This window comes from Bufo gargarizans, chromosome 8 (genome assembly GCF_014858855.1).
Source record: "Bufo gargarizans isolate SCDJY-AF-19 chromosome 8, ASM1485885v1, whole genome shotgun sequence".
Classification (NCBI taxonomy): Eukaryota; Metazoa; Chordata; class Amphibia; order Anura; family Bufonidae; genus Bufo; species Bufo gargarizans.
This window is the reverse complement of record NC_058087.1, coordinates 14,804,997-14,829,414: the sequence shown is the minus strand read 5'-3', so window position 1 is coordinate 14,829,414 and position 24,418 is coordinate 14,804,997. Positions and strand designations below refer to the sequence as shown.

At 44.4% G+C, this 24,418-nt stretch overlaps 1 protein-coding gene across 1 annotated transcript in view; it reads right to left on the bottom strand.

Moving 5' to 3' along the window:
• Positions 1-1,530: 1,530 nt before the first annotated feature.
• LOC122945715 (polypeptide N-acetylgalactosaminyltransferase 3-like) overlaps positions 1,531-24,418 on the bottom strand; it is a 60,852-nt gene continuing 37,964 nt past the window's right edge. The window contains exons 7-11 of the mRNA XM_044304876.1: positions 24,018-24,218; positions 22,726-22,857; positions 13,497-13,601; positions 7,173-7,325; positions 1,531-2,912 (exon numbers count right to left, since the gene is read on the bottom strand). Coding sequence (XP_044160811.1) covers positions 2,790-2,912; positions 7,173-7,325; positions 13,497-13,601; positions 22,726-22,857; positions 24,018-24,218 — 714 coding nt within the window. The 3' untranslated portion in view covers positions 1,531-2,789. The remainder of the gene's footprint in view (positions 2,913-7,172; positions 7,326-13,496; positions 13,602-22,725; positions 22,858-24,017; positions 24,219-24,418) is intronic.

Sequence of the window (24,418 nt, the reverse complement as noted above, 5' to 3'; positions counted from 1 at the left end):
TCTACCATGTACACATGGTTGAGATTTTTTAAATTGAAGTCAATGTGAAGCTGTTGATGGTGTCCTGAATGAGGACTCAGCGGCAGATTTTGCCAATGTGAACATACTGTAGTCTAAAAGTTTAAGGCACATCCATCGAGAATGGCGGGTTTCGCCAACAGTCTAATGTGTATTGGGAGCTCCAGACTCTCCCTGACAAATAATGTCTGATGAGAGCAGGATCGTGCAAAGTGAATCCTTTCGTTCCCCCTGGAGATAAGCTGCTATGAGAAGAGTCTGGCAGTGGCTTTCTCCTCTCTCCCTGACAACACATTGTATGTGTATGGGGCAGTCAGGAGAGATGGCTATCGGCCAATCAATCGTTGAGCCGAAACGCCATTAAATGAGCATGGCCAGCTTAACAAAAACACCACAAAGTGTAGATGAGAGAGGCATCCTCCCACCTCGTTGAGCCTATACGGCATCAAGAAAGCCTCATCTTAAAAAGTGAACGCATGACAAAAATGTAAAAAACAAATACAGTAAATCCACACAAACAACAAAATAAACCTTTTAGGACGATCTTCTTGGATGGAATTTAAATCCTAAATAAAGAATATCTAAGCCAATTATTTTGGAATAGAGATTTAGAGGTCTAATAAGAAAGACGTGGACAATGGAATTTCCTCTGTAACCTTTACCAGCAGCTTCAACGTGACCTTAAAAATAATACAATAACCAGCAATTTAGAAATCCAGAATTTTTGCCACCACGTAATCATGAAAGAAGCAGCATTATTTTTTGTACTGCAATTACTATCTTGTTCGTAACATATTTTCATTTAATTATTTAAAGGGATTGTCTGAGATTTTTATATTGATGGCCAATCCTCAGGATAGGTCATCAATATAAGATCGATGGGGATTAGACATCTGAAACGATCCCCTGCAGATCAGCTCTTTCAGGAAGCCATGGCCTTCTTTTGGAGATCACTCGTTTCTAGGAGTAGAATAAAACTACCATCTATTTCTAAAATAAGGCATGAAATTCCGACAAGGTGCCAAAAACAAAAACAAAAAAACCCCCCAAAACTGTGAAATTAATACAATTAAAATTAATGATAAAAATTAACAACTAACAGCATCTGCTTATCCCTGAGTCAGTGAATTACACTGATAAGCAGCGGGAAATCAAAAACAGTCAAATGTCCGCACTTTAAGCAAGCTCTTTCAAGTAGTGAAGAGGGTACCTACTGGTTAAAGTATGGAACATGGAGGAGTCTATAGGCTGTCTTGGGCGGGTCCCTAATTATAATGTATCCAAACTGTACGCACCTTGTAGTTAAAGGAGGCAGTGCCAACAGCTCTATGATAAACGGTTGCAAAATATACCATATAAAATTACTACAAATTAAGCCGAAGGCCATCAACAATTAGGAAAAAAATAAATATATATTATTTATATATATATATATATATATATATATATATATATATATATATATATATATATTAATAATAATAATAATAATAATCCTTTTCAAAAGGAAAGGCCTGGCACGCTTTACTATTCCCTCCCTGTTTTTAGATAATAAATTCTCTTGGGTCGGTCAGACACGTGCTCTTAACCAAAACTATGTTCTAAACCACCATTTCTGCCACTGAAAATTTTGAACATAATCTTGGAGACAGACCAATGCTGAAAAATAAATGGTGCTGTATGAAGAAAATCAGGTCCAATTTTCTAATCCTAATAGTTCGACAGCTAAACTTAGACCCGGATATCTAAAGTTGCTCCAAATTTATCACAGTGGCTAACGTTATATTATAAAATTTTGCTAGACCTGACACTTTGTCATCACCTATTGGTTGGTTTACTGCGTACCAAGTGCAAAGCATGTACGGACAGCCTTCAATATAAATGCCTATTCTTGTCCACAAAACAGACAAGAATAGGACATGCTATATATATATTTTTTTTTTGAGGGGCTACGGAACGGAGCAACAGATGCGGACAGCACACGGAGTGCTGTCTGCATCTTTTGCGGCCCCATTGAAGTGAATGGGTCAGCACCCGAGCTGCAAAAACCGCAGACCCGAAAAACGGTCGCGTGCATGAGGCTTTAAACAGAAACTGTAATCCCATACGTTTACCCAATGACATAGCTATAAAACCCCAGGTTGGAAAATAGCAACAAGTTTTAAATCCCCCTTTTTTTTTTTCCTTGTTAGGTCTGACGATACAATATTTCCAATTGCCATATCAGAAACGTCTGCTACCCCGGGTGAAGCTTACACGTCACATAACATTGTGCACCCGCCATCTTGTATATATCGAAAAGTCTCAAAAAGGCACTGGAGTCTAATAAATTGCTGGTGCATGCATCAACTAGACAACCAGCCACTGGCGGATACAATGTAGAAACCATATTGCAACAGCAGATACACAGTCTACAATGTGCATGCAAGGAACACACAAACACCTTGTAATAATCTATATAGAATTTCTGAATGGAGTTCTCCATTAAGGTAGGTTCCCTCTCCCCTGTCCAGAAGTTTTTTGTAGTCATTGTAAACACTCAAGAGACCCCCCCGACCCATTAACAATCATCATGTAAACGCACACAAAAAAACTAAGACTTAAGACCTTCTTTGGCATCTTCAGCAGACCCACAACGTTCCGAGTGTTCTTTCCTTCGTAACCCAACAGACTTAGCTGTTTTCGAACTAAACCAAGTCGGCTGCGATGGCATAAAACGTTACAGTGTATTTTCTTATCACAGTGTTAAAGAGAAGGGGTCAATCGTTTTCTTAAGGGCTTTGTCGGAAAATCCATTGCTGAAAAGGTTCCGAGGGGTTACAAGGCACAAGACTTGGGTTGGGGCCATTTGCAGTCAGGCACATATTGTATGCAGCATTGTAGAGGAGCTGATCCTGGAAAAAGACGAAAAAGGAAAAGCTAGTCAGGAGATCATTTAACTCTATAGTTGTGTGAGGTAACAGTGAGGCTAAGCATGTTCAGTCCGAGAAACACGTTCCATGTCCGGACCGAACCATAATCCTCTGACCTGAACTCTCAGCACCATAATGATTTAAGATGCTGTGAGCTTCTGTCTGACCTTACTGTACCCATAGCACTACGCGAGTACAGTACAGTAAACCCACGATCTGGCACAAACTTACAGTATACTGTAAGTAATTAGATGCTGTGAGTTTAGGCCAGAGGAGCAGCGTTCGGTCCAGGAAATGCAGCTGTTACATGCGGCGTGTGTTTCCAGCAAAGAACGCGTTCATGTGAAACTGGCCAAAAACTAACGTGGTAAATTTGTCTTGTGCAGACTCCATAAACCATGGGGAAAAGTTTTCATTAATTTGGATGGACTTCTTCAATACCCTATTCCAGTGTTCCTCAACTCCAGTCCTCAAGGCCCACCTACCGGTAATCACGATTTGAGAATATCTGAAGTCCTGGTGCACTGACACTAATTATATCACCTGCTCAATTCTAAGGAAATCCTGAAAACACGGCTGGCGGGCCCTGAGGACCGAAGTTGAAGAACCCTGCCCTAGACAATGAGGGATGTTGCTATTAAATACCCCAGAACACCAGGAGTGTTTTTTTTATCTGTTCCACTACCCTAGGCCAACAGGGAAGTTGGAATTAAGCCCTTTATTAATGTATGCCGCTAGGTATATATTGGGACTTTCCCCTTTAACTACCCTAGACCACCAGGAATATTAGGCTAGGGCTTCATGGAGACTTGTGGCCACGCAATATAAAATAATGTCTCGCTGCCATAACCACAACTAGTGCCAGTGTAGGTGGTGGCGCTGAAAAAAAAAGCAGGTTTCAATTTCTACCGACTGTCACGCTATAGAAACATAGAATGTGTTGGCAGATAGGAACCATTTGGCCCATCTAGTCTGCCAAATATACTAAATACTATGGATAGCCCCTGGCCCTATCTTATATGGAGGATGGCCTTATGCCTATCCCATGCATGCTTAAACTCCTTCACTGTATTTGCAGCTGCCACTTCTGCAGGAAGGGTATTCCATGCATCCACTACTCTCTCAGTAAAGTAATACTTCCTTATATTACTTTTAAACCTTTGCCCCTCTAATTTAAAACTTTGTCCTCTTGTAGCAGTTTTTCTTCTTTTAAATATTCTCTCCCATTTTACCTTGTTGATTCCCTTTATGTATTTAAAAGTTTCTATCATATCCCCTCTGTCTCGTCTTTCTTCCAAGCTATATATGTTAAGTTCCTTTAATCTTCCCTGGTAAGTTTTATCCTGCAATCCATGTACCAGTTTAGTAGCTCTTCTCTGAACTCTCTCCAAAGTATCAATATCCTTCTGGAGATATGGTCTCCAGTACTGAGCACAATACTCCAAATTAGGTCTCACTAGTGCTCTGTAGAGCGGCATGAGCGCCTCCCTCTTTCTAATAGTAATGCCTCTCCCTATACACCCAAGCATTCTGCTAGCATTTCCTGCTGCTCTGTGACATTGTCTGCCTACCTTTAAGTCTTCTGAAATAATGATCCCTAAATCCCTTTCCTCAGATACTGAGGTTAGGACTGTATCACTGATTGTATATTCTGCTCTTGGGTTTTTACGTCCCAGGTGCATTATCTTGCACTTATCAACATTAAATTTTAGTTGCTAGATTTTTGACCATTCCTCTAGTCCTTTTCCATTTGGTGTATTCCTCCAGGAACATCAACCCTGTTACAAATCTTTGTATCATCAGCAAAAAGACACACCTTACCATTGAGGCCTTCTGTAATTTCGCTGATAAAGATATTAAACAATATGGGTCCCAGAACAGATCCCTGAGGTACCCCACTGGTAACAAGACCTTGGTCTGAATATACTCCATTGACTACAACCCTCTGTTGTCTGTCCCTCAGCCACTGCCTAATTCATTCAACAATATGGGAGTCCAAGCCCAATGACTGCACTTTATTGATAAGCCTTCTATGTGGGACAGTATCAAAAGCCTTACTAAAGTCTAGATAAGTGAGGTCTACTGCACCTCCGCCATCTATTATTTTAGTCACCCAATCAAAAAAATCAATAAGATTAGTTTGACATGATCTCCCTGAAGTAAACCCATGCTGTTTTTCATCTTTCAATCCATGGGATTTTAGATGGTCCACAATCCTCTCCTCAAGTATGGTTTCCATTAATTTCCCCACTATTGATGTCAGGCTTACTGGCCTATAGTTGCCCGATTCCTCCTTACTACCTTTCTTGTGAATGGGCACAACATTTGCTAATTTCCAATCTTCTGGGACGACTCCTGTTGCCAGTGATTGGTTAAATAAATCTGTTAATGGTTTTGCTAGTTCACCGCTGAGCTCTTTTAATAGCTTTGGGTGTATCCCATCAGGCCCCTGCGACTTATTTGTATTAATTTTAGACAGTTGACTTAGAACCTCTTCCTCTGTAAAGACACATGCGTCAAAAGATTCATTAGTCTTCTTTCCTAACTGAGGTCCTTCTCCTTCATTTTCCTTTGTAAAAACTGAACAGAAGTATTCATTGAGGCAGTCAGCTAGTTCTTTATCTGCTTCCATATACCTTCCTTCTTTAGTTTTTAATTTGGTAATTCCTTGTTTTAGTTTCCTTTTTTCATTTATGTATCTGAAGAATGCCTTATCGCCTTTTTTCCCTGACTGAGCTAATTTCTCTTCTGCCTGTGCTTTAGAAGCTCTTATAACTTGTTTGGCCTCTCTCTGCCTAATCTTATAAATTTGTCAGTCATCCTCATTTTGTTTTTTTTTATAATTCCTAAATGCTATCTTTTTGTTTTTAATGATTTTGGCCACTTCTACTGAGTACCACAGTGGTCTCTTCCTTTTTTTGCTTTTACTGACAAGCCTAATGCAATTTTCTGTTGCCTTCAATAGTGCCACTTTTAAGTAGTCCCATTTCTCCTGGACTCCATTGAAACTGTTCCAGTCTGATAGGGACTAGTGTACCACTAATCTAATTTTAGAAAAGTCAGTTTTTCTAAAATCTAAAACTTTTGTTTTTGTGTGGTGTGACTCAGTCACTGTACTTATAGTAAACCACACTGACTGGTGATCACTAGATCCCAAGCTTTCCCCTACAGTAATATCAGATACCAAATTCCCATTTGTGAATACTAAATCTAAAATGGCCTCCTTCTGGGTTGGCTCCTCCACTACTTGCTGTAGAGATAATCCCAGTAGGGAATTTAGAATATCTGTACTCCTGGCAGAACTAGCCATTTTGGTTTTCCAGTTTACATCTGGAAGATTGAAGTCTCCCATAATGATAACTTCCCCCTTCAATGTCATTTTAGCTATTTCCTCAACTAGTAGATCATCTAATTCTTTGACTTGGCTAGGTGGTCTATATATCACACCTACACGAGTTACCTTATGATTAACAAGCTGCAAGGTAACCCAAACTGACTCCAAATTGTTCTCGCTAACTTGTATCAAATTAGATTTTATGCTATCTTTCAACATCGTTTGCCGTCATGAAGCAGCCTGAAAATGCGATCTTATGCCCTTCCGAAGCCCTAGACCACTAATGAACTTAGTATTAACCCCTTTATTACCCTAGACCACCAAAGAATTTGGTATTACCCCGTTTATTGTCCTACCACTAGGGAGGTTATCATTAACCTCATCACTACTCTAAACCATCAGAGATGGTGACATCTACTCCGTCACTGTCCTAACACAATAGCGATCTTGGCCCCTCTCAAGATAGATTTTGAAATTAATCTGAACAGAATTGTGGATATGTTCCAGTGAAGAAAAACTCAAAATGATGGGTGCATACTAACTGGTGGATTACGCAGAAGGTTTACTAAAATATGAGGAGTGGGTAAAATTTTGATAGATTTACTAATCAGGTTTGATATTGGACCAGGCAATCTGCAGGAGTTCCAAACATATTAGACTGGTTCAGACTGTGTGGTACATTTGGTGAATCTTTCTAGACATGTTAAGCACTTTTAACTTTACACTGCTTATTGGTCGGCTTAACGTGTGCCAAAATATTGGTGCGATTTTGGAGCACATTGCCAAATTTTAAGTCACGCAGCTCCCTGCTAAGCCAACCCCCCTTTTCCTCTAGGTCTTACAAACTTTGTCTAGTAAGGTGCAAAATCTCAGCAGCGTTATTCTTCCAGTGAATTCCATGAACATACCTTCTGAAGTTCCCATTTTTCCTCAGGTAGAACAGTTGTCCCTTTGCCTTTGTAATTACATCTCTTAAGGAGAACCTGCCCTTTACCAGCTCTGAGACACAGCTCCTTTTGGATGTTATGTCGAATTTCATGACTTAGTGTATATTCGAAGTACTAAAAGAGCAAAAAGGAGAGAAAAAGAAATATGGATATTAAGCTGCAGTAAAAGCAACAGAAATATGAAATGTGTTGTCCAAAAGTAGAAAAGAGGGTCTGCACCCCCCACTCCTAGAACAGCGCCGCTCTCTTCTATACACAGCAGCTAAGCTCCACTCTCCACATTAAGTAAATTAAACGGGTTGTCCAGGTTAGGGATTGTCCATCCTCCAACTGGACAGATCTACAAAGATGAGCATTCTTACCTGCTTCTGGGTGCCGGCTCCCCGCTACTTCTCTCCCCGAACTCGGCTGCACTCCCAGGAGGTAAACGTCCATTTTCACACTGCTGCAGCCAATTGCTGACTGCTGTGGTGACCTGCCTTGTGTCAGACCCCTCCAATTGTCTAAGGACAGACCTACAATATCTGTAACCCCTTTAAAGAGCATCTGTCTTCAGGATCAACCCAATCGTAATGCCTGGTAGGTTTGACCCCGATGAGTGAAATGATCCTTATGTGTGGGTTTCCATTGCACCAGCCCCAAGAAATATCACTTATGTGAATCGGGTCTTTGGTGCACCAAGGGGGTGGCTCTAAACACCAGAGCTTCTCCAGCCTGCACCTCTTACTACTCCCCCTGTCCCCTTGATTAATAGAGTCAAGCAATTTGGCTAAAGGTGTAGAGCAGAGTAGCTTTAGTGCTCTGAAGGGCCTGGGCCCATCCCTCAGTGCACCGAAGACCAAATTTTACACATCACTAAAAAGTGATATATCTTGGGAACAGTGCAACGGAGACACATATATAAAGTATTGGTTTGCTCTTCCGGATCAACCCTATCAGCTGATACTGATGACAGATGCTCTTTAGATCAAGGGCATTCATATGGGCATATCCCACCTCCTATCTTATCCAGAGTGCAACCAACTCGAGCTCCACTCTCCAGCCACATCCTATAGAAATGCTCCTGGCAAAAAAAGATGATCTTCTAATTCCTGGGAGCTTCTATTTTAGGGAGAAAATTCGCTAACTGTGTCATCAGTTGGAATATTGGGGTCTTATGAATCAGAAAGGGATCAAATAGCGCAATGGATTTTGATTATAAATGGTGCATTGTTTCGGGGAAGAAAAATAAGCGTCACAGTGTGTTCGCGCTGCAGGTCCTGAGCCAAATTCAATGTTTGTCTACAGTAAAGAATTTGTATGCACAATGGTGAACGCACATGCTTCAAGTATCATTCTGCTATGGTCAAGAGAAGCAAGAGAGCATGCTAAGTGCTTAAAAGGACGGAGCTCTTCCTGCTAAGGGTCTGTCCAGGACTTAATGGGAATAATGAGGATAATTCCTTTCATCTCGGAGTGTGCTAAAACCTAGCAGCGCATCCTCAGGGTGACTATTCTTGGTCTTCGGGAAAAGATCTCAGGATCAATCTATGTGCTTACTGCCCACGCACATGCATAATAATAGTATATGGGCTTGCTATGAGCACAAAAGAATCCTTACAGAAAAGTGTGCAGTACACAGGTTAAAGTAAAGCAACACCTCTGGCTACATGATCAGAAATCTGTCAGCATGCTGATGGTTTCCAGGCATTTTGGAAAAAAAGAAAAAATGATTGGGGCTTAGTGGAATAGATTTACTATAATTTCCATCAGACACTAGCTTACATGATAGCACAAACCTACGCCAGCTCACATAGCATGAGTGGATTTGCTTTTTTGGCATACAGAGTGCCAGAAGATGTACCAAAATGTATTAAGATATCTCCATCTCTTAATAAATTTGTTTCACCTTAATCCAGCACACTTCATAAGCCTTCAGTATGAAACACCAGCCTCAAAGGGTTTGTGCAGCGCTACAATATTGAAGACCTATCCTGATAGCTAATCAACGGTGAGTCTGACGCCCAGCATCCCACCGATCAGCTGATGCCATGAGTCAAACCCCTCCAATCAGATATTGAGCGCTACATAACCCCTTTAAAATGGGTTGTCCCATTAAGGCCCCTTTCAGATAAGCTAATTCCACGTATCAGACTGGTAGTGCGAGTATGCGGCAGGACCTGTCCTGACCTCCCATCACCGACGGGTTTGCATAGCATTATATTGATTTGTGATGCTATCTAACCTTTACAGTTCTGGCAGCACTATGTCAGTGTTATACAATACATTCCAGAACTGTAAGGGTTATATAGCATCATAAATCAATATAAGGAGCATCAGTGTTGGGAGGTCAGGACAGGTGCTGCCGCATACTTACGCTGCGAGTCTGATGCATCGAACTCGCTCGTCTGAAAGGGGCCTTAAGGAAATTCATCTCCTATCCACAGGAAAGAGGATAAGTATCTGATTTGCAAAGGGCCCCATGCTGGGGCGGCACAGGGCCTGTGACCCCTGTTTGAAAAGGCGGCACAGATGCATGCACGTCCGAAGCTTCATTCAACCCTATGGGGCTGCTGGAGAGAGATGAATACAAGTGCTTGGCAATCTCTAGCAGCCCCATAGAGCAGAATGTAGCATGCGTGATTGCCGCTCCATTCAAGTGGGCCCCAGTGGTCATACCTTGGCCAATTGACAGGAGATACGTTGTCTTAATGGGACAACCCCTTTAATAATTGCCCCATCCATGTCTCTGGTGCACTCTTTTATCACTCCTCCTAGCCAAACGGAACAATATTTTTCGTGCCATTTTGGCTAATAAGAGAGCAGACCTATCCCCATACTAGGCTGTCCTTACATAGGGTAGCATAGACCAGTGATGGCTAACCTCCAGCACTCCAGCTGTGGTGAAACTATGACTCCCAGCATGCTCCTATCATTTCTACAGAGTTCACAGCGGAGAACAGCCAAGCAAGTGTACATCTTGGGAGTTGTAGTTGTACCACAGCTGGAGTCCCAGAGGTTAGCCATCACAGACATAGCCTGATGACAGAGGCACTTTAATATTTAATGGCTGAATGTGCACACCTGCTAAAAGTGCCCGACCAGTGAGGGAAACATTACCCCAATGAGTTATGCACGTCAGTAAATGCACTAGAGATACAAATTTTGCTCTAACTAAAGTGTACTCAAGCGTAGTATAGCATAGCTGAATTTGTCATGTTACCCTGGGCTGCACTGTAATAAACAGTGAGGCGCAGCTCGGCTAATACTACATTAGTCAGTTTACTTGGATTCCTATAAAAATAATAATTATGATATCTCGACTATCTTGCTGTATGTATGGGGAATTTTACTCTGCTTCATCTGTACTGAGGGGAAGACTGATTCTTAGAGTCCTTCTAACCAGCGGATTGCTTCAAGGTTTAAGAATGTGAAGACAACCGATACCTTATAATTTTCATTCCAAGACCCATGCTGAGCAGGCCAAGGCTCCTCCAGAAAGCCTGGAGTGCTGCACCTTGGCAGTAATGTGAAGAGAACAGAGACTACCCCGTAGTTATAGAAGTTACCGGCAGTGCAGCCAAACCCTTACCCGACAGATGATCGCTTTATAAAACGCTCTATGCTCTCTTACACGGACCGAGCTGGGGCCCGGATACAAGTTGTGTGTTTTAGGGCTCATGCACATAACGTGTGCTGCCCGGGCCTGTGCTGCAGACCGCAATGCAAGGGCACCGACCGTGTGCCCACCGTCTGCGAACGCACACCTATTCACTTGAATGGGGTCCGCGATCCGCATCCAATGGTCTGCACCACAAAAAAGTAGTACATGCAAGTGAGCGGATCCGCATCTGTAATACAGTGCCCATATTTTGTGGACCCGCTGTTTGCAAGCAGCAACGGCTGTGCACATGAGCCCTTAGAGGGAACATGCTACCATAAAAATGCAGTGCAGCCTGCAGGCGGCATGTTGTGGAGCAGGAGGAGCTGAGCAGATTGATATATAGTTTAATAGGAAAAGATTTTGTATTACTTGTCATTAAAATCTCTGTTCTTTTTATGCTAGGAGTCATGTGGACGGTCACCTCAGAGACTGACGTTTAGTTATGCAGGGTTAGGCTACTTTCACACTCGCGTTTGGTGCGGATCCGTCATGGATCTGCACAAACGCATCCATTCAGATAATACAACCTCATGCATCCGTTCAGAACGGATCCGTTTGTATTATCGTTAACATAGTCAAAATGGATCCGTCTTAAACACCACTGAAAGTCAAATGGGGGACAGATCCGTATTCTATTGTGCCAGATTGTGTCATAGAAAACGGATCTGTCCTGACACACAATTTAAGTCAATGGGGACGGATCAGTTTTCTATGACACAATCTGGCACAATAGAATACGGATCTGTCCCCCATTTGACTTTCAGTGGTGTTTAAGACGGATCCATTTTGACTATGTTAACGTAAATGGATCCATTTGGCTCAGTTTCGTCAGACGGACAACAAAACGCTGCAAGCAGTGTTTTGGTGTCCGTCTCCAAAGCGGAATGGAGGCAGAACAAAGCCAAACTGATGCATTCTTAGCGGATCCTTATCCATTCAGAATGCATTAAGGGCAAAACTGATCCGTTTTGGACGCTTGTGAGAGCCCTGAACGGATTTTACAAACGGAAACTAAAACGCCAGTGTGAAAGTAGCCTTAGCTGTCAATCACTGCCTGGCACCGCCCATAGGACGCCTAAGCATGAAAAGAGAGGTTTCTAGGAATAAATTGCAGTTATACTGAATCTTTGCCCATAAAACTATACAATCTGCTCAGCTCCTCCTGCTCTATAACATCACAATTGGTTCACCTCGCACGTAGACTGCGCTGCATTTTCATGACGACAGGTTCCCTTTAAAAAAACGGAAGGTTGCTTGCTTGAAGCACAATAAAGAAAAGGATGATTCTTTACATATAATAAGGAAGGTTATCTGAATAATTGTATTATATTGGATTACCTGATTATAATGGTATTCTGCCTGACACTGTAACAAATCAAACTGTAATGTACTTTCTTTAACAGTTTGAAATGAAAAACTCAATAAAAACTATTGCAACAGAAAAACTGTATACTGGATGTTTCCCCATAACCACACGGATAGTACATACAATTGATCCAATCTACATGGTAACACATGCGGAATGCGCCGCCAGCTGCCTCTCCGGACAAGTCCGTTGTAGAAACTACTTGCATTCCTCATGTAATAACAATGCTGGAGCATCTATTCTTATGACTATGTTGTGTCATTCTATTCTTCTACTATTTCTACTAGAAGTTTATGAATGAATTGCCTACAGCTTGCAGTAAAGATACAGGTGGGCGTTACCAGTTTGGGGGGGGGGGGGGGGTGTTCCTGCACAGTCTGACACCAGCTGCACTGATTGGACACACCCGCCACTGGTTACACCTAGCAGTACCTTTACAGCAGACTGCTGGCATGAGAATAGATGTTCCGGAATGGGGAATGCAGGTAGTTACTAAAACTGACATGTCGGGAGAGGTGACAGGCCTTCTTTAAAGCGGCAATATAGTCTGGAAAAACTTTGTAAATGTCACCGTGACATCAAAAGTTTTGAACGATGGGGGTCTGAGTGCTGAGACCCCACCGATCACTGATCCCAGATCGTGCTCTCTCCTCACTGCAGGAATGAGGCAAAAGGAAAAAAATATAAAAAAAATCACCAAGTGGCGCCTGACCGCTACTGAAATACATATGTGTAGTAGGAGCTATGTACACCCATAGTAGGAGCTATGGATAAATAGATAAATATATAGAAATAAATAGAAGCCCCTTACCATTCAAAAGGAGGGGGGCACTATAGTGCTCAGTAACCATATGATAAAACCATGAAACAACTGGTAAATAGTATCAAATGGAAAACGTAAAAACAAATAAAAGGCGATATACACCAAACTCCCTTCACCAGGGAGGGGTGTAGTGGGATAAAACTCAAGACACCCAGAGAGACAGAAGAGAAATGGACTCTACAGAAAGTCTATGGGCCCATCTCAGTTCAGCCTCCTGCAGTAAGAAGAGGGGACGTGCCATGTGAGCCCTTCTCTCTCCTCGTTCTAGTGATCGGCAGTGTTCTCCACGCTCTGTCCACCTCTGTTCAAAACATTTTTATCAAAGTATAGTGCTACTTACTTTAAGATCTGAACATACCAATCATTTTTATTATATGGATAATCTTCATATTAACTAGAAGCAAATTTGCATAATGACATAGTGAAAAGAATGAAGGAACACCGCTATTTTACCTGGTTACCCCCCAGCCCATGGCAGGTGTACAGGATAGGAGGTTTGTCTCCATGAGAATTATCTGCTCCAGCATCCAAACACCACTGCTTGCCGACACTTTGTATCTGCAGAAAGAAGGCAATACCGGACTTTTAGACCATGTACCATCATTAAATGCCTGACTGCTGTCACGGCTTGGTGGTGGTTTGCTGTGACACTTTTGCAGCGCATGATGGTTGCTGGTGGCAATGTGTTGTTTGTTATGCATGCGTGTGCACTTCCCCCTTTAAGGCCATTTTCCTTTCCTTTTGCGGTGTGTATGGGGTTAATGTGTGTGCAAGGTGGAGCTGGGTGTGGCCTCTTGGCTCTTTTTGTTCTGAATTGTTAGCCTGAGGTCAGATGGTCTTCAGTGTCTTGAGGAGCTGGTGCTTTTATATCTGCCTAGTCCTTGAGGGCCACCTTATGGGACATCAATGTCAACCGGTGTAATCTTAGAGGTCAACCCTTTGTCTCCTTTGTCCTTTCCCTACCTTATCTGTTATGTTTGGTGTGGGTTTGATTTGGAGATTTGTTGTTATGTCTAGTTTGTAGTTACATGTCTGGTCTGTTTGTTATTGTCCAGCATGTATGCTAGACATTCCCTTGTTTGTCTATACCTCTGGAAGGGGGTCCCTGGGGTTCCCCCTCTGGGGAACCACAACTTAGTTAAGCAGCGATGTCTGGGTCCGCCATGCATCTTGCCGCATGGTGGACCAAGCAGTCACTACTGCTCCTGTGTTTGGCATTTGTACAGAGTCCAGAATTTGTGTGTTTAGACTGCAGTGCTTTAAACAGGATCCATTGGTGGTGGTGGTGCGGACGACTCGTTCCTTTTAGTTGTTGTGGGCAGGTAAAGTGAAGTTGTGGTCCTGTGGTCTGTTGTCTTTCTGCCACAGGACACTTACCCGTCGAGTTTGTCCTCTGTTTACGGTCTGCTTCTCTCCTTGCTGTTTGGCCTGTTTCTTGGAAGAACAAGTAGTCTCTGGCCCTGACCTTATTGCCAGGGATCTTCAGGGTTTGTAGGGCTCTAGGTTTCCTGAGCATGAGCTGCCCTACCATCAAGGTCCGCTCATGCAGTTAGGAGTCAGGGCAAGGACTAGGGATGTGATAGGTGTCCTTTGTTCCAGGCCTGGTGGCATTCCCTGACATTGTATGTCAAACTAGGATGACCCTCAGATATCATCCAAGAAAGGAGCAAGCTCCTTCTCAAACAAAAGCAGACATACCAATGATCTCAGTCTCACAGCAACAGTATACAAAGAGACCTGAGAGCACACCCAGCTCCACTTTGCTCACACCTTAACCCCGTGAACACCAGAAAGGAAGGGAAACAGACATAAAAGGGAAAAAAAAAAAACACACACGCAAGCAAAACAACAATGTTGCCAGTACACCAGGACCACAACTACGCCCCTGGCAGCCAGCCACCAAACAGTCAGGAGAAATCGTACTGAACACTGTGTCCAATTCAGATACAGTTCCCACTCTAGATCGCTGCCAGCAAGCATTCCCCAACCAGCACACAGCCAGTACACCAAAGGAATGCTGCCAGCAACACGACCAGAGATAGGATCCATTGAAAACTGGACGAGGGGATGCACTAACACAAGCAACTGTTCACAACCATGGTAACCACCAGTTACCAAGAACTGCACAGTTAACGGCGATACCCCTTTCGCCCTCCCTCCGGAGGACAAGCATGTACGCCAAAACGGATGGCGATACATGCTGCACCCTCTTCGGAAGGCTTAGAAACCGAGGAGCCTTAGTTTGACATACTGTCACGGCAGGGAGTGGGGGAAACTCCCCACCGTACAATGTCAGGGAAGAAGGATATGCCACAAGGCCTGGAACAAAGGATAAAGGAACGGAACACCTCCTAGCACATCCCTAATCCTCGCCCTGACTCTTAATTGCATGAGTGGACCTTGAAGGTAGGGCGGCTCATGCTCAGGATACCTAGAGCCCTAAAAACCCTGAAGATCCTTGGTAATAAGGTCAGGGCCAGAGACGACCTGTTCTTCCAAGAAACAGGCCAAACAGCAAGGAGAGAAGCAGACTGTAAACAGAGGACAAACTCTATGGGTAAGTGTCCTGTGACAGAAAGACAACAGACCACAGGACCACAACATCACTTTACCTGCCCACAACAACTAAAAGGAACGAGTCGTCCGCACCACCACCACTGGATCCTGTGAAAAGCACTGCGGCCCAAACACACAAAATCTGTGTCTGAAAGCCGGCACAGAGCCCCCGCAGCTCAGTGGCCACCAGAATCTTCTTAAAGGATATTTGCACTTTTGCCATCATTTCTGAAAAATCACTTTGATTAAAAATCTCCTAATGTTTTGTGTCTACAGCGCCTATGCAGTTTTGCCTTACTCTCTACCATCTGCCTCCTCTTTTTGGCACAGAATATTTGCAAAGTTACTTTTTTGTTTGTTTGTTTGAGATAAATTGGAGCTAGAGATGAGCGAATAGACTTCGGATGAAACATCCGAAGTCGATTAGCATAAAGCTTCGTTCTAATACTGTACGGAGCAGGAGCTCCGTAAAGTATTACAATGTATTGGCTCCGATGACATGAGTGGTACCTTGGAACCAAACCAAAGTTCGGGAAATGTTTTTTTCCGTACGCCTCCCACAACGGCACTTCAGCAGGAGGGAACCCTGCCCCCAGGGACAGGAAACGACGTAGAAAGCAGAAGAATAAATGCCTCCTCCCCATTACCTTCTCCAGTCGTTTCCTGTCCCTTGGGATGAGTGGAAAGCGGGCAGGTTCTCTCCTGCCGAAGTTTTATGCGCCCAGCCTGAGGTAAGTATTCCCTGCTCGGCAGGAGGGCTGAGGCAGAGCAGCGGACGCTGGGGGCGAGATACGGCTCCCTCCGCTTGCTTTCGGCGTAAATCCTTACTTTAGGCAGCCCCGGACTGTGCACCGGCTCAGGAGGTAGCCACTTGCAGGGCCGGAAGGCGCGCGAGATCTCTGGGCCGGGATCTCGCGAGACCCGGTCACGTGACTCCGGCTCGACATGTGACGCGCCGGCAGGTCATGTGACCCGGAAATTATTCAAATAGCGGCGGGAAATGAAGAAAACGCCGCTCAGTGTCTCCAGCAGAGCAGCAGTGGGATCCCTCAGCATGTCTCTGCAGCCGGAGAAGCCTTCTGATGCCCCTAAGGCCCCCAGTCCAGTAAGCCGCCTCCTCTGGAGTGATTTTATTTTTTCTCTTCACCTGAGGGTTTATCCTGGTGACGGTTGCCCCACTCCTTCCCCTATAATAAAAGGGAGCCCTTGCCCCTTTTTGTGTTTTCTTTTCAGAATAGAGAATCTGGAAGGAGTGGGGAATCTGCACAGAAGAAAAAATGTGCTATTTGCAAAAAGCATCTGGCAGCACATAGTAAAAAACCTATCTGCCAGAAATGTACGGACAAAATAATGATCGAGGATTCCCCTTCTCTTGTGGAGAATTTACGATCCATTATAAGAGAGGAAGTGAGCTCAGCAGTGGAATCAAAAATGGCATCCCTTTCCCAAAAACCCTCCACCTCTAAGGTGGTTTCGGAGCCCCAGATAGAATGGGATATGGAGGACGACGATGTTAACGATTCGTCTGACTCAGGATCCTCCTCTGATGAAGAAATCAGTGGTCCGTTATGCTCAGTAGAGGACTCTGACGCCCTCTTGAAAGCGATAAGGTTAACTCTTAATATTGAAGAAACTAGACAGTCACAGTCAGTCCAGGATCAGATCTTCAAAGGGCTGGGTGATAGGAAGAGGAGAGTATTCCCGATCCATGACAGGATCCGTAAGCTTATACGGGATGAATGGAAGGACCCAGAAAAAAGGGCTGGTACTTCAAAGATCTTTAAAAGAAAATATCCCTTTAGCGAGGAAGATTCGGCTCTTTGGGATAAAACTCCAAGGGTTGACGCCCCTGTTGCCCGAATTTCTAAAAAGGCAGCCTTACCCTTTGAAGACGTCGGCTTATTGAAGTACACTATGGATAAAAAATGTGAATCCGTACTTAAAAAGGCTTGGGAATCCAATACCGCCATGTTGAGACCTAGCATAGCTGCTACCTATACTGCTAGATCTCTGTCTCTCTGGCTCTCCCAGCTGGAGGAACACCTGGTCTCTGACACCCCCAGAGAGGATCTCCTGGCCGATTTTGAAACAGGCCTCTAATTTTCTGGCAGATGCTTCTGCCGACCTGGTAAAGTTATCAGCTAGGTCAGCGGCTCTTTCTAATACGGCAAGGAGATCAATTTGGTTACGCTCTTGGTCAGGGGATACTGCTTCTAAAAATAAACTCTGCAGTATCCCTTGTGAGGGAGATCGTCTTTTCGGTTCTGTCTTAGATGACATTTTGGAAAAGGCCTCTGATAGAAAAAAGGGGTTTCCACCAGAGTCCAGGTTCTTCCAACAGCGTCGTTCCTTTCGCCCCCAAAGAAAGGGTAGACAGGACCGTAGGAAGAAGGATCCCTCTAGCTCTTGGCAGTCCTCAAAAGGGAGAGGTAGAAATTTCCTCTTTAATCAGGATAAATCCACAAAACAGTCCTCCCAATGACGCCAGCAGTCCAGTGGGGGGGGGGGGAGATTGAAGGAGTTTGTCCCGGCTTGGGAAAAAATCTCAAATTCAGCCTGGGTCCTAGATGTAATCCATCAGGGATACCAGCTGGAATTTTGCACTCTCCCTCCAGACAGATTTATTTTGAACAAAAGGTTAAAATCAGATCACAATCTTTTAGAGTCTCAGATTGCCCTTTTGTTAGAAAAAAGAGCAGTAGTTCCAGTTCCAGCAGACCAGGAAAGAAGGGGATTCTATTCCCCAATTTTTCTCATAAAAAAACCCAATGGCTCTTTCAGAGCAATTATCAATCTAAAAGGCCTCAACAAATACATAAGATACAAAAGGTTCAAGATGGAGACAGTAAAATCTACAGTGAACCTTTTAACCCAGGGCTGCTCCATGGTAACGCTCGACCTGGCGGACGCATATTACCATGTTCCAATTCATCAGAAACATCAAAAATATCTACGTTTCACCATTTTTCAGGGGGAGCGTCTTCTCCATCTCCAGTTTCAAGTGTTACCCTTTGGCCTGGCCTCTGCACCCAGAGTGTTCACAAAGATCATTGCAGAAATTTCAGCCTTTTTTCACCAGAAGGGGATAAGCTTCATACCCTATTTGGACGATTTTCTCATTACAGCAGCCTCCCCGACTCAACTGCAGCTACAGGTGAAGTTCGTCTTAGAGACCTTAACGTCGCTGGGTTGGAAACTAAATCTAGAGAAATCAAATCTATCACCCAGCCAAAAGATGATCTTTTTGGGTATTCTTCTGGATTCCACCCAAATGACCTCTTTTCTTCCAGAACAAAAAGTCAGAGACATCAGGTTAAGAATTTCTGTCTTTTCAAGCCAGACGAAAGTCACGTTCCGGAGGATTATGAAGATTCTGGGACTCATGACATCAACGATTCCTGCGGTGAGATGGGCCCAGGCTCACGGGAGACCTCTTCAGGAATTCCTACTAAAAAAGTGGAACAAAAGCGTCTTCTCCCTAGAAGAAAGAGTTACCCTACCTCCAGGGGTCAGACTCTCCTTGCAGTGGTGGCTGAACGAGAGAAACCTAGTCAAGGGGGTCCCTTGGAGACTCTTCAATCAAATTGTAGTAACAACAGACGCAAGCGGGGGAGGCTGGGGAGCCCATTGTCAGGGTCAGTTGTTGCAGGGATCCTGGGACGCAGAGACCCTTCCCCTTTCTTTAAACGCCAAATAACTTCTGACTGTATTTCTGGCCCTAAAATCCCTGGCTCCAATCATCCGCGGACAAAATGTAAAAGTCCTCTCCGACAACTCCACCACAGTGGTATATCTCAACAAGCAGGGGGGCACAAGAAGCAGTTCCCTTTGTCGGATAGCATCTCGGATCTTTTCGTGGGCAGAGGCAAACATCCAGTCCATAACCGCGGTCCATCTAAAGGGGGACGAGAACACGCTAGCGGACTTCCTGAGCAGGAAGAGAATTTGGCCAGGGGAATGGAGCCTCAAAAGAGCAGTGTTCCAGAACATCTGCAGCAGATGGGGAGTCCCAAGAGTAGACCTCTTCGCTTCCCAGAAGAACAAACAGGTGGACCTTTTCTATTCCCTTTCGGCGAGGGACCATCCGGTGAGTGGATGCCTTAGCGGGTCCATGGCCTTTGGGGCTGCTATATGCGTTCCCTCCTTTCCAGCTGATACCAAAGGTTCTGGCAAAGATAATAGAGGAACGAGCCCATGTCATCCTAGTGGCTCCATACTGGCCCAAAAGGCCCTGGTTCTCCCTCCTTCTGAACCTCTCCAAGGGGGACTTCTGGACCCTTCCTCAGTCTCCGGACCTTCTCCATCAGGGCCCAGCCTGGCATCCGGCAGTCAGCCAACTAAAATTGACAGCTTGGAATTTGAGCGTTCCATTTTGAAGTCCAAGGGCTTCTCGGATGCAGTGATTTCCACATTGCTCTCTAGCAGAAAACAAGTAACTTCCAACATCTACTGGAGAACTTGGAAAGCCTTCCTTTCTTTTGCCAAGGAATCCTGGAATCCCACTCTTCCCCCAGATATTAGGGTAATCCTGGACTTCCTTCAGAAAGGGCTGGGAAAAGGTCTTCGTGTCAGTACTATTAAAGTCCAAATTTCAGCCCTTAGTGCCTTCCTGGATATGAGACTAGCGGATTTGGATGTGGTCAAGAGGTTCATAAGGGGAGCCAGCAGACTTCACCCAGTTGTTAGATCCACGGTTCCACCTTGGGACCTTAATTTGGTCCTTTCTGTCCTTATGGACCATCCCTTTGAACCTCTTGAGTCAATCCCCCTCAGGTTGCTATCCTTTAAGTCCGCTTTTCTCATAGCTATCACTTCAGCCAGAAGGGTGGGGGAGATCCACGCTCTATCATGCAGGCCTCCATATCTAACCATCCTTGATGATAGGATTGTACTGAGACATGAGCCCTCCTTCTTACCGAAAGTTTTTTCTAAATTCCACTGCCAACAAGAGATCTCCTTACCTTCCTTCTGCGCAGGGGCTAGGTCTTCAGGGGAAAGACGCTTTCACCATCTAGATGTACGCAGATGTATTCTGGGCTACCTGGAAGCCACCAAAGGACTACGAAAATCCGACCGTCTTCTGGTCCAGTATGCAGGCCGAAATAGGGGGCAGGCAGCTTCAAAAATTACTATAGCCCGTTGGATAAGAATGACCATTGCAATGGCCTATACAGTTAAGGGTCTTACTCCTCCAGGGGGCCTTAAAGGGTTTCTACCACTTAGGTGTCACATATTTGGCTGTCAGACACTAGCGATCCGCTAGTGTCTGCTCTGGCCAACCATCCTAATATAATTGCTTTTGGGGCGGTGGTTTGGCTAAAAAAACTACTTTTATTAATATGCTAATGAGCCTCTAGGTGCTATGGGGGCGTCATTAGCACCTAGAGGCTCCGTCTACCTTCAGAAACTGCCGCCCCCAGCGCGTCCCTCCAGCCCGCCCATCTCCTCCTGAATGCGATCCTCGTATGTATTCTGCGCATGCGCAGTAAATGTCTGACAGCTTCCCTGCTCAGACATCTCCACTGCGCCTGTTCCTCGGAGCACTATGGCGTCATCGCGCAGGCGCAGTGGAGATGTCTGAGCAAGGAAGCGGTCAGACATTCACTGCGCATGCGCAGAATACATACGAGGATCGCATTCAGGAGGAGATGGGCGGGCTGGAGGGACGCGCTCGGCGGCGGCAGTTTCTGAAGGTAGACGGAGCCTCTAGGTGCTAATGACGCCCCCATAGCACCTAGAGGATCATTAGCATATTAATAAAAGTAGTTTTTTTAGCCAAACCACCGCCCCAAAAGCAATTATATTAGGATGGTTGGCCAGAGCAGACACTAGCAGATCGCTAGTGTCTGACAGCCAAATATGTGACACCTAAGTGGTAGAAACCCTTTAAGGCCCATTCAACCAGAGCAATCTCCACCTCCTGGGCAGAATCTGCCTCCGCCTCCTTGTCACAGATCTGCCAGGCCGCTACGTGGGCTAGTCCTTCCACCTTTTTTAACCATTATAGGTTGGACGTTCAGTCCAACTCGGATTTGTCGTTTGGACGTAAAGTCCTGTCTGCGGCAGTCCCCCCCTAATGGATTCCTTTGTTATTCCTCCTGCTGAAGTGCCGTTGTGGGAGGCGTACGGAAAAGATGATAATTACTCTTACCGGTAATTGGATTTTCCGTATAGCCTCCACAACGGCACTGGGTTTTTTCCCACCCATAAATTTCTTGCATATTTTATCTATTATAACTTGATTTATATCTCCCTACAAATAAAAGGTTACTTCTTCAGCATCATCCTGGTTCCTTTGGTATTTACTGGAGAAGGTAATGGGGAGGAGGCATTTATTCTTCTGCTTTCTACGTCGTTTCCTGCCCCTGGGGGCGGGGTTCCCTCCTGCTGAAGTGCCGTTGTGGAGGCTATACGGAAAATCCAATTACCGGTAAGAGTAATTATCATCTTTTACAGTACAAATTACGGTAATTTATTAAGTTAATGCGCGAAGCAATAACTTCGGCTCATCGGAGCAAATATATTTTAATACTGTACGGAGCTCCTGCTCCGTACAGTATTAGAACAAAGTTTTATGCAAATCAACTTCGAATGTTTTATCCGAAGTCAATTCGCTCATCCTCAATTGGAGAAAAATAAACAAAAAACATATTGCAAAAGTGTACATACCCTTTAAGCTAAACAATGTAGAGTTCAGCATTGCACCTAGAGGCTCTGCTCTCTCTGTAACCGCCACTCCCTCTGCACTGTGATTGACAGGACCAGGCAGTAAGACGTCATCACACCTGGTCCTGTCAAATCAAAGTGCAGAGGGTTCAGCAGCGCACATGTAACAGGTCAGCCAGTGTCATAGGTACAGATCTGCTGACAGATGCCCTTTAAAGGATATATTGAGATACGCAAACAGCAATGGTTTCATTACGGAATTATAGATATCTCATTATCCATCCATCATATAGCTTTTTAGGTTTCAGGTAAATACATCACATTATTTCTAACGATGGCCCTGCACACTACAATGCGCTGCCTTTCTCTTACATTTTCATTCTTGGCTCTGAAAAACTGGATCATTACGCTGATCGACCCAGATATCAGGAAAAGCAGACGGACGTGATTTAGAACTTACATCTCCGTAGATGAGTGGGTTCAGGTCTGGCACATACATTTCCGGATAGACGTTATTCAGATACCATGAAAAATTCTTGCATTGAAGGTTTTGTCGTAAACTGTATCTTTTTGATAAATCTCCATAAGATTTCTATTAAAGGAAAATATAAATAAATAAAAAAAAAGAACAGCAGTGTGAAAAATATCCAACAAAGATACCTAAAAGCAACTGAACTTCTACATATAGAGGATCCTTGAAGACTCCGATCTGTGCATCCTTACACTTTTAGTGCTTTAAGGCCGGGGCTACACTTTGACTTTTTGTAGCACGAATGATTGATTTTAACTATTATATGATGCTGCAGTCCACGAGATTGCAGTCATGTCAACTGCTGCTGTAGTTTAATAGTTACAATCAGTCACTGTACAGTGGCAGTGTAGCCCTAGCCTAACACTACAGAAACATTTACTAAGACTAGACTGCTATCCGAACGACGAGCCAATCAAACTGAATTCAAACTGGAATGGTCCCATTAGGTGGTTAGGGCAGCATGTTACGGTGTCTGTCTACCATGCTGTTCTCACTATCACTATCATTGCTTTTAGCAAATCCAAACTGTCATAGGGCAATCATAGTGGCTCAGTGGTTGCAGCGCTGGGGTCCTAGGTTCGAATCAGACCATGGACAACATCTGCATGGAGTTTGTATGTTTTCCCCGTGTTTCCTCTAGGTTTTTCGTTTCCTCCCACACTCCAGACATACTAATAGGGAACTCGATGCTAATGTCCGTAAAGGGCTGCGGAATATGTCAGCGCTATATAAATGCATCAAACAAATAGATAAAATAAATCATGGGCCAGTGTAACGGCAGTCCATGCAGTCTATATTCAACCGCCTTCACCGACATGAGGCCCCCAATCCCCAAACTTGTTTTGCTAGAACTCCTCAGGGATAACGGGGCAATGATGGTAACTGTTCATATGACGCCACAATGGAGTTTAGTTTGTCCACATTCAGGCGATTTCTCTTTCTTTGCTGCTGCAACTTCATTGGACAGTCCTTGAATATAAATGTCTGCCACAGAGCACGATGGCAAGAGAAACTGGCGAGGAGTCAAGTACGAGCAGACCTTCTACATAGACTAAGTGCAGAAGGAATGACCGGTGAACCAAGGTCATTAAGGTTTTCCCCTCTACCATCTGTAATTTATGCATCCAGATTACAAAAGACTTTCAAACATCTCTACCAGAGCTGCACCAATGGCTTTTGGGATCGCTTGATATTCGGAGAGAGAAGTTGGGCTCACCCACCTGTTGGACAATGTTTGCAGCTTCCCGATTTCTTCGGTAAAATATTTCTTTGAAACCATCCATCCACACTTCGGCCAGGCGCACCTGGTTTCGGATGATCACCTGAGTGCCTTTAGGAAAGGTATGAGGACTCTTGCTGCGGAATACATGACCGACAACTGAACAGGGCAGGATTTCCAGCTGCCCTCCGCACTGCCACACCTGTACACACAAAGAGGAAATGTTCACTGACAGGGTTACACCGTGATTACCGTAAAAATCAAACATCATATAGTACATGACAATATCTTTCCAACAAAGATAGAACCAGCCCTAGACCTCACGTGGATCCAGAGATCTCCCCATTCATTGCTCTGCTAGATTTATTTCAGGCTGGCAGCTCAGGGGGCATGTCCTTTCTG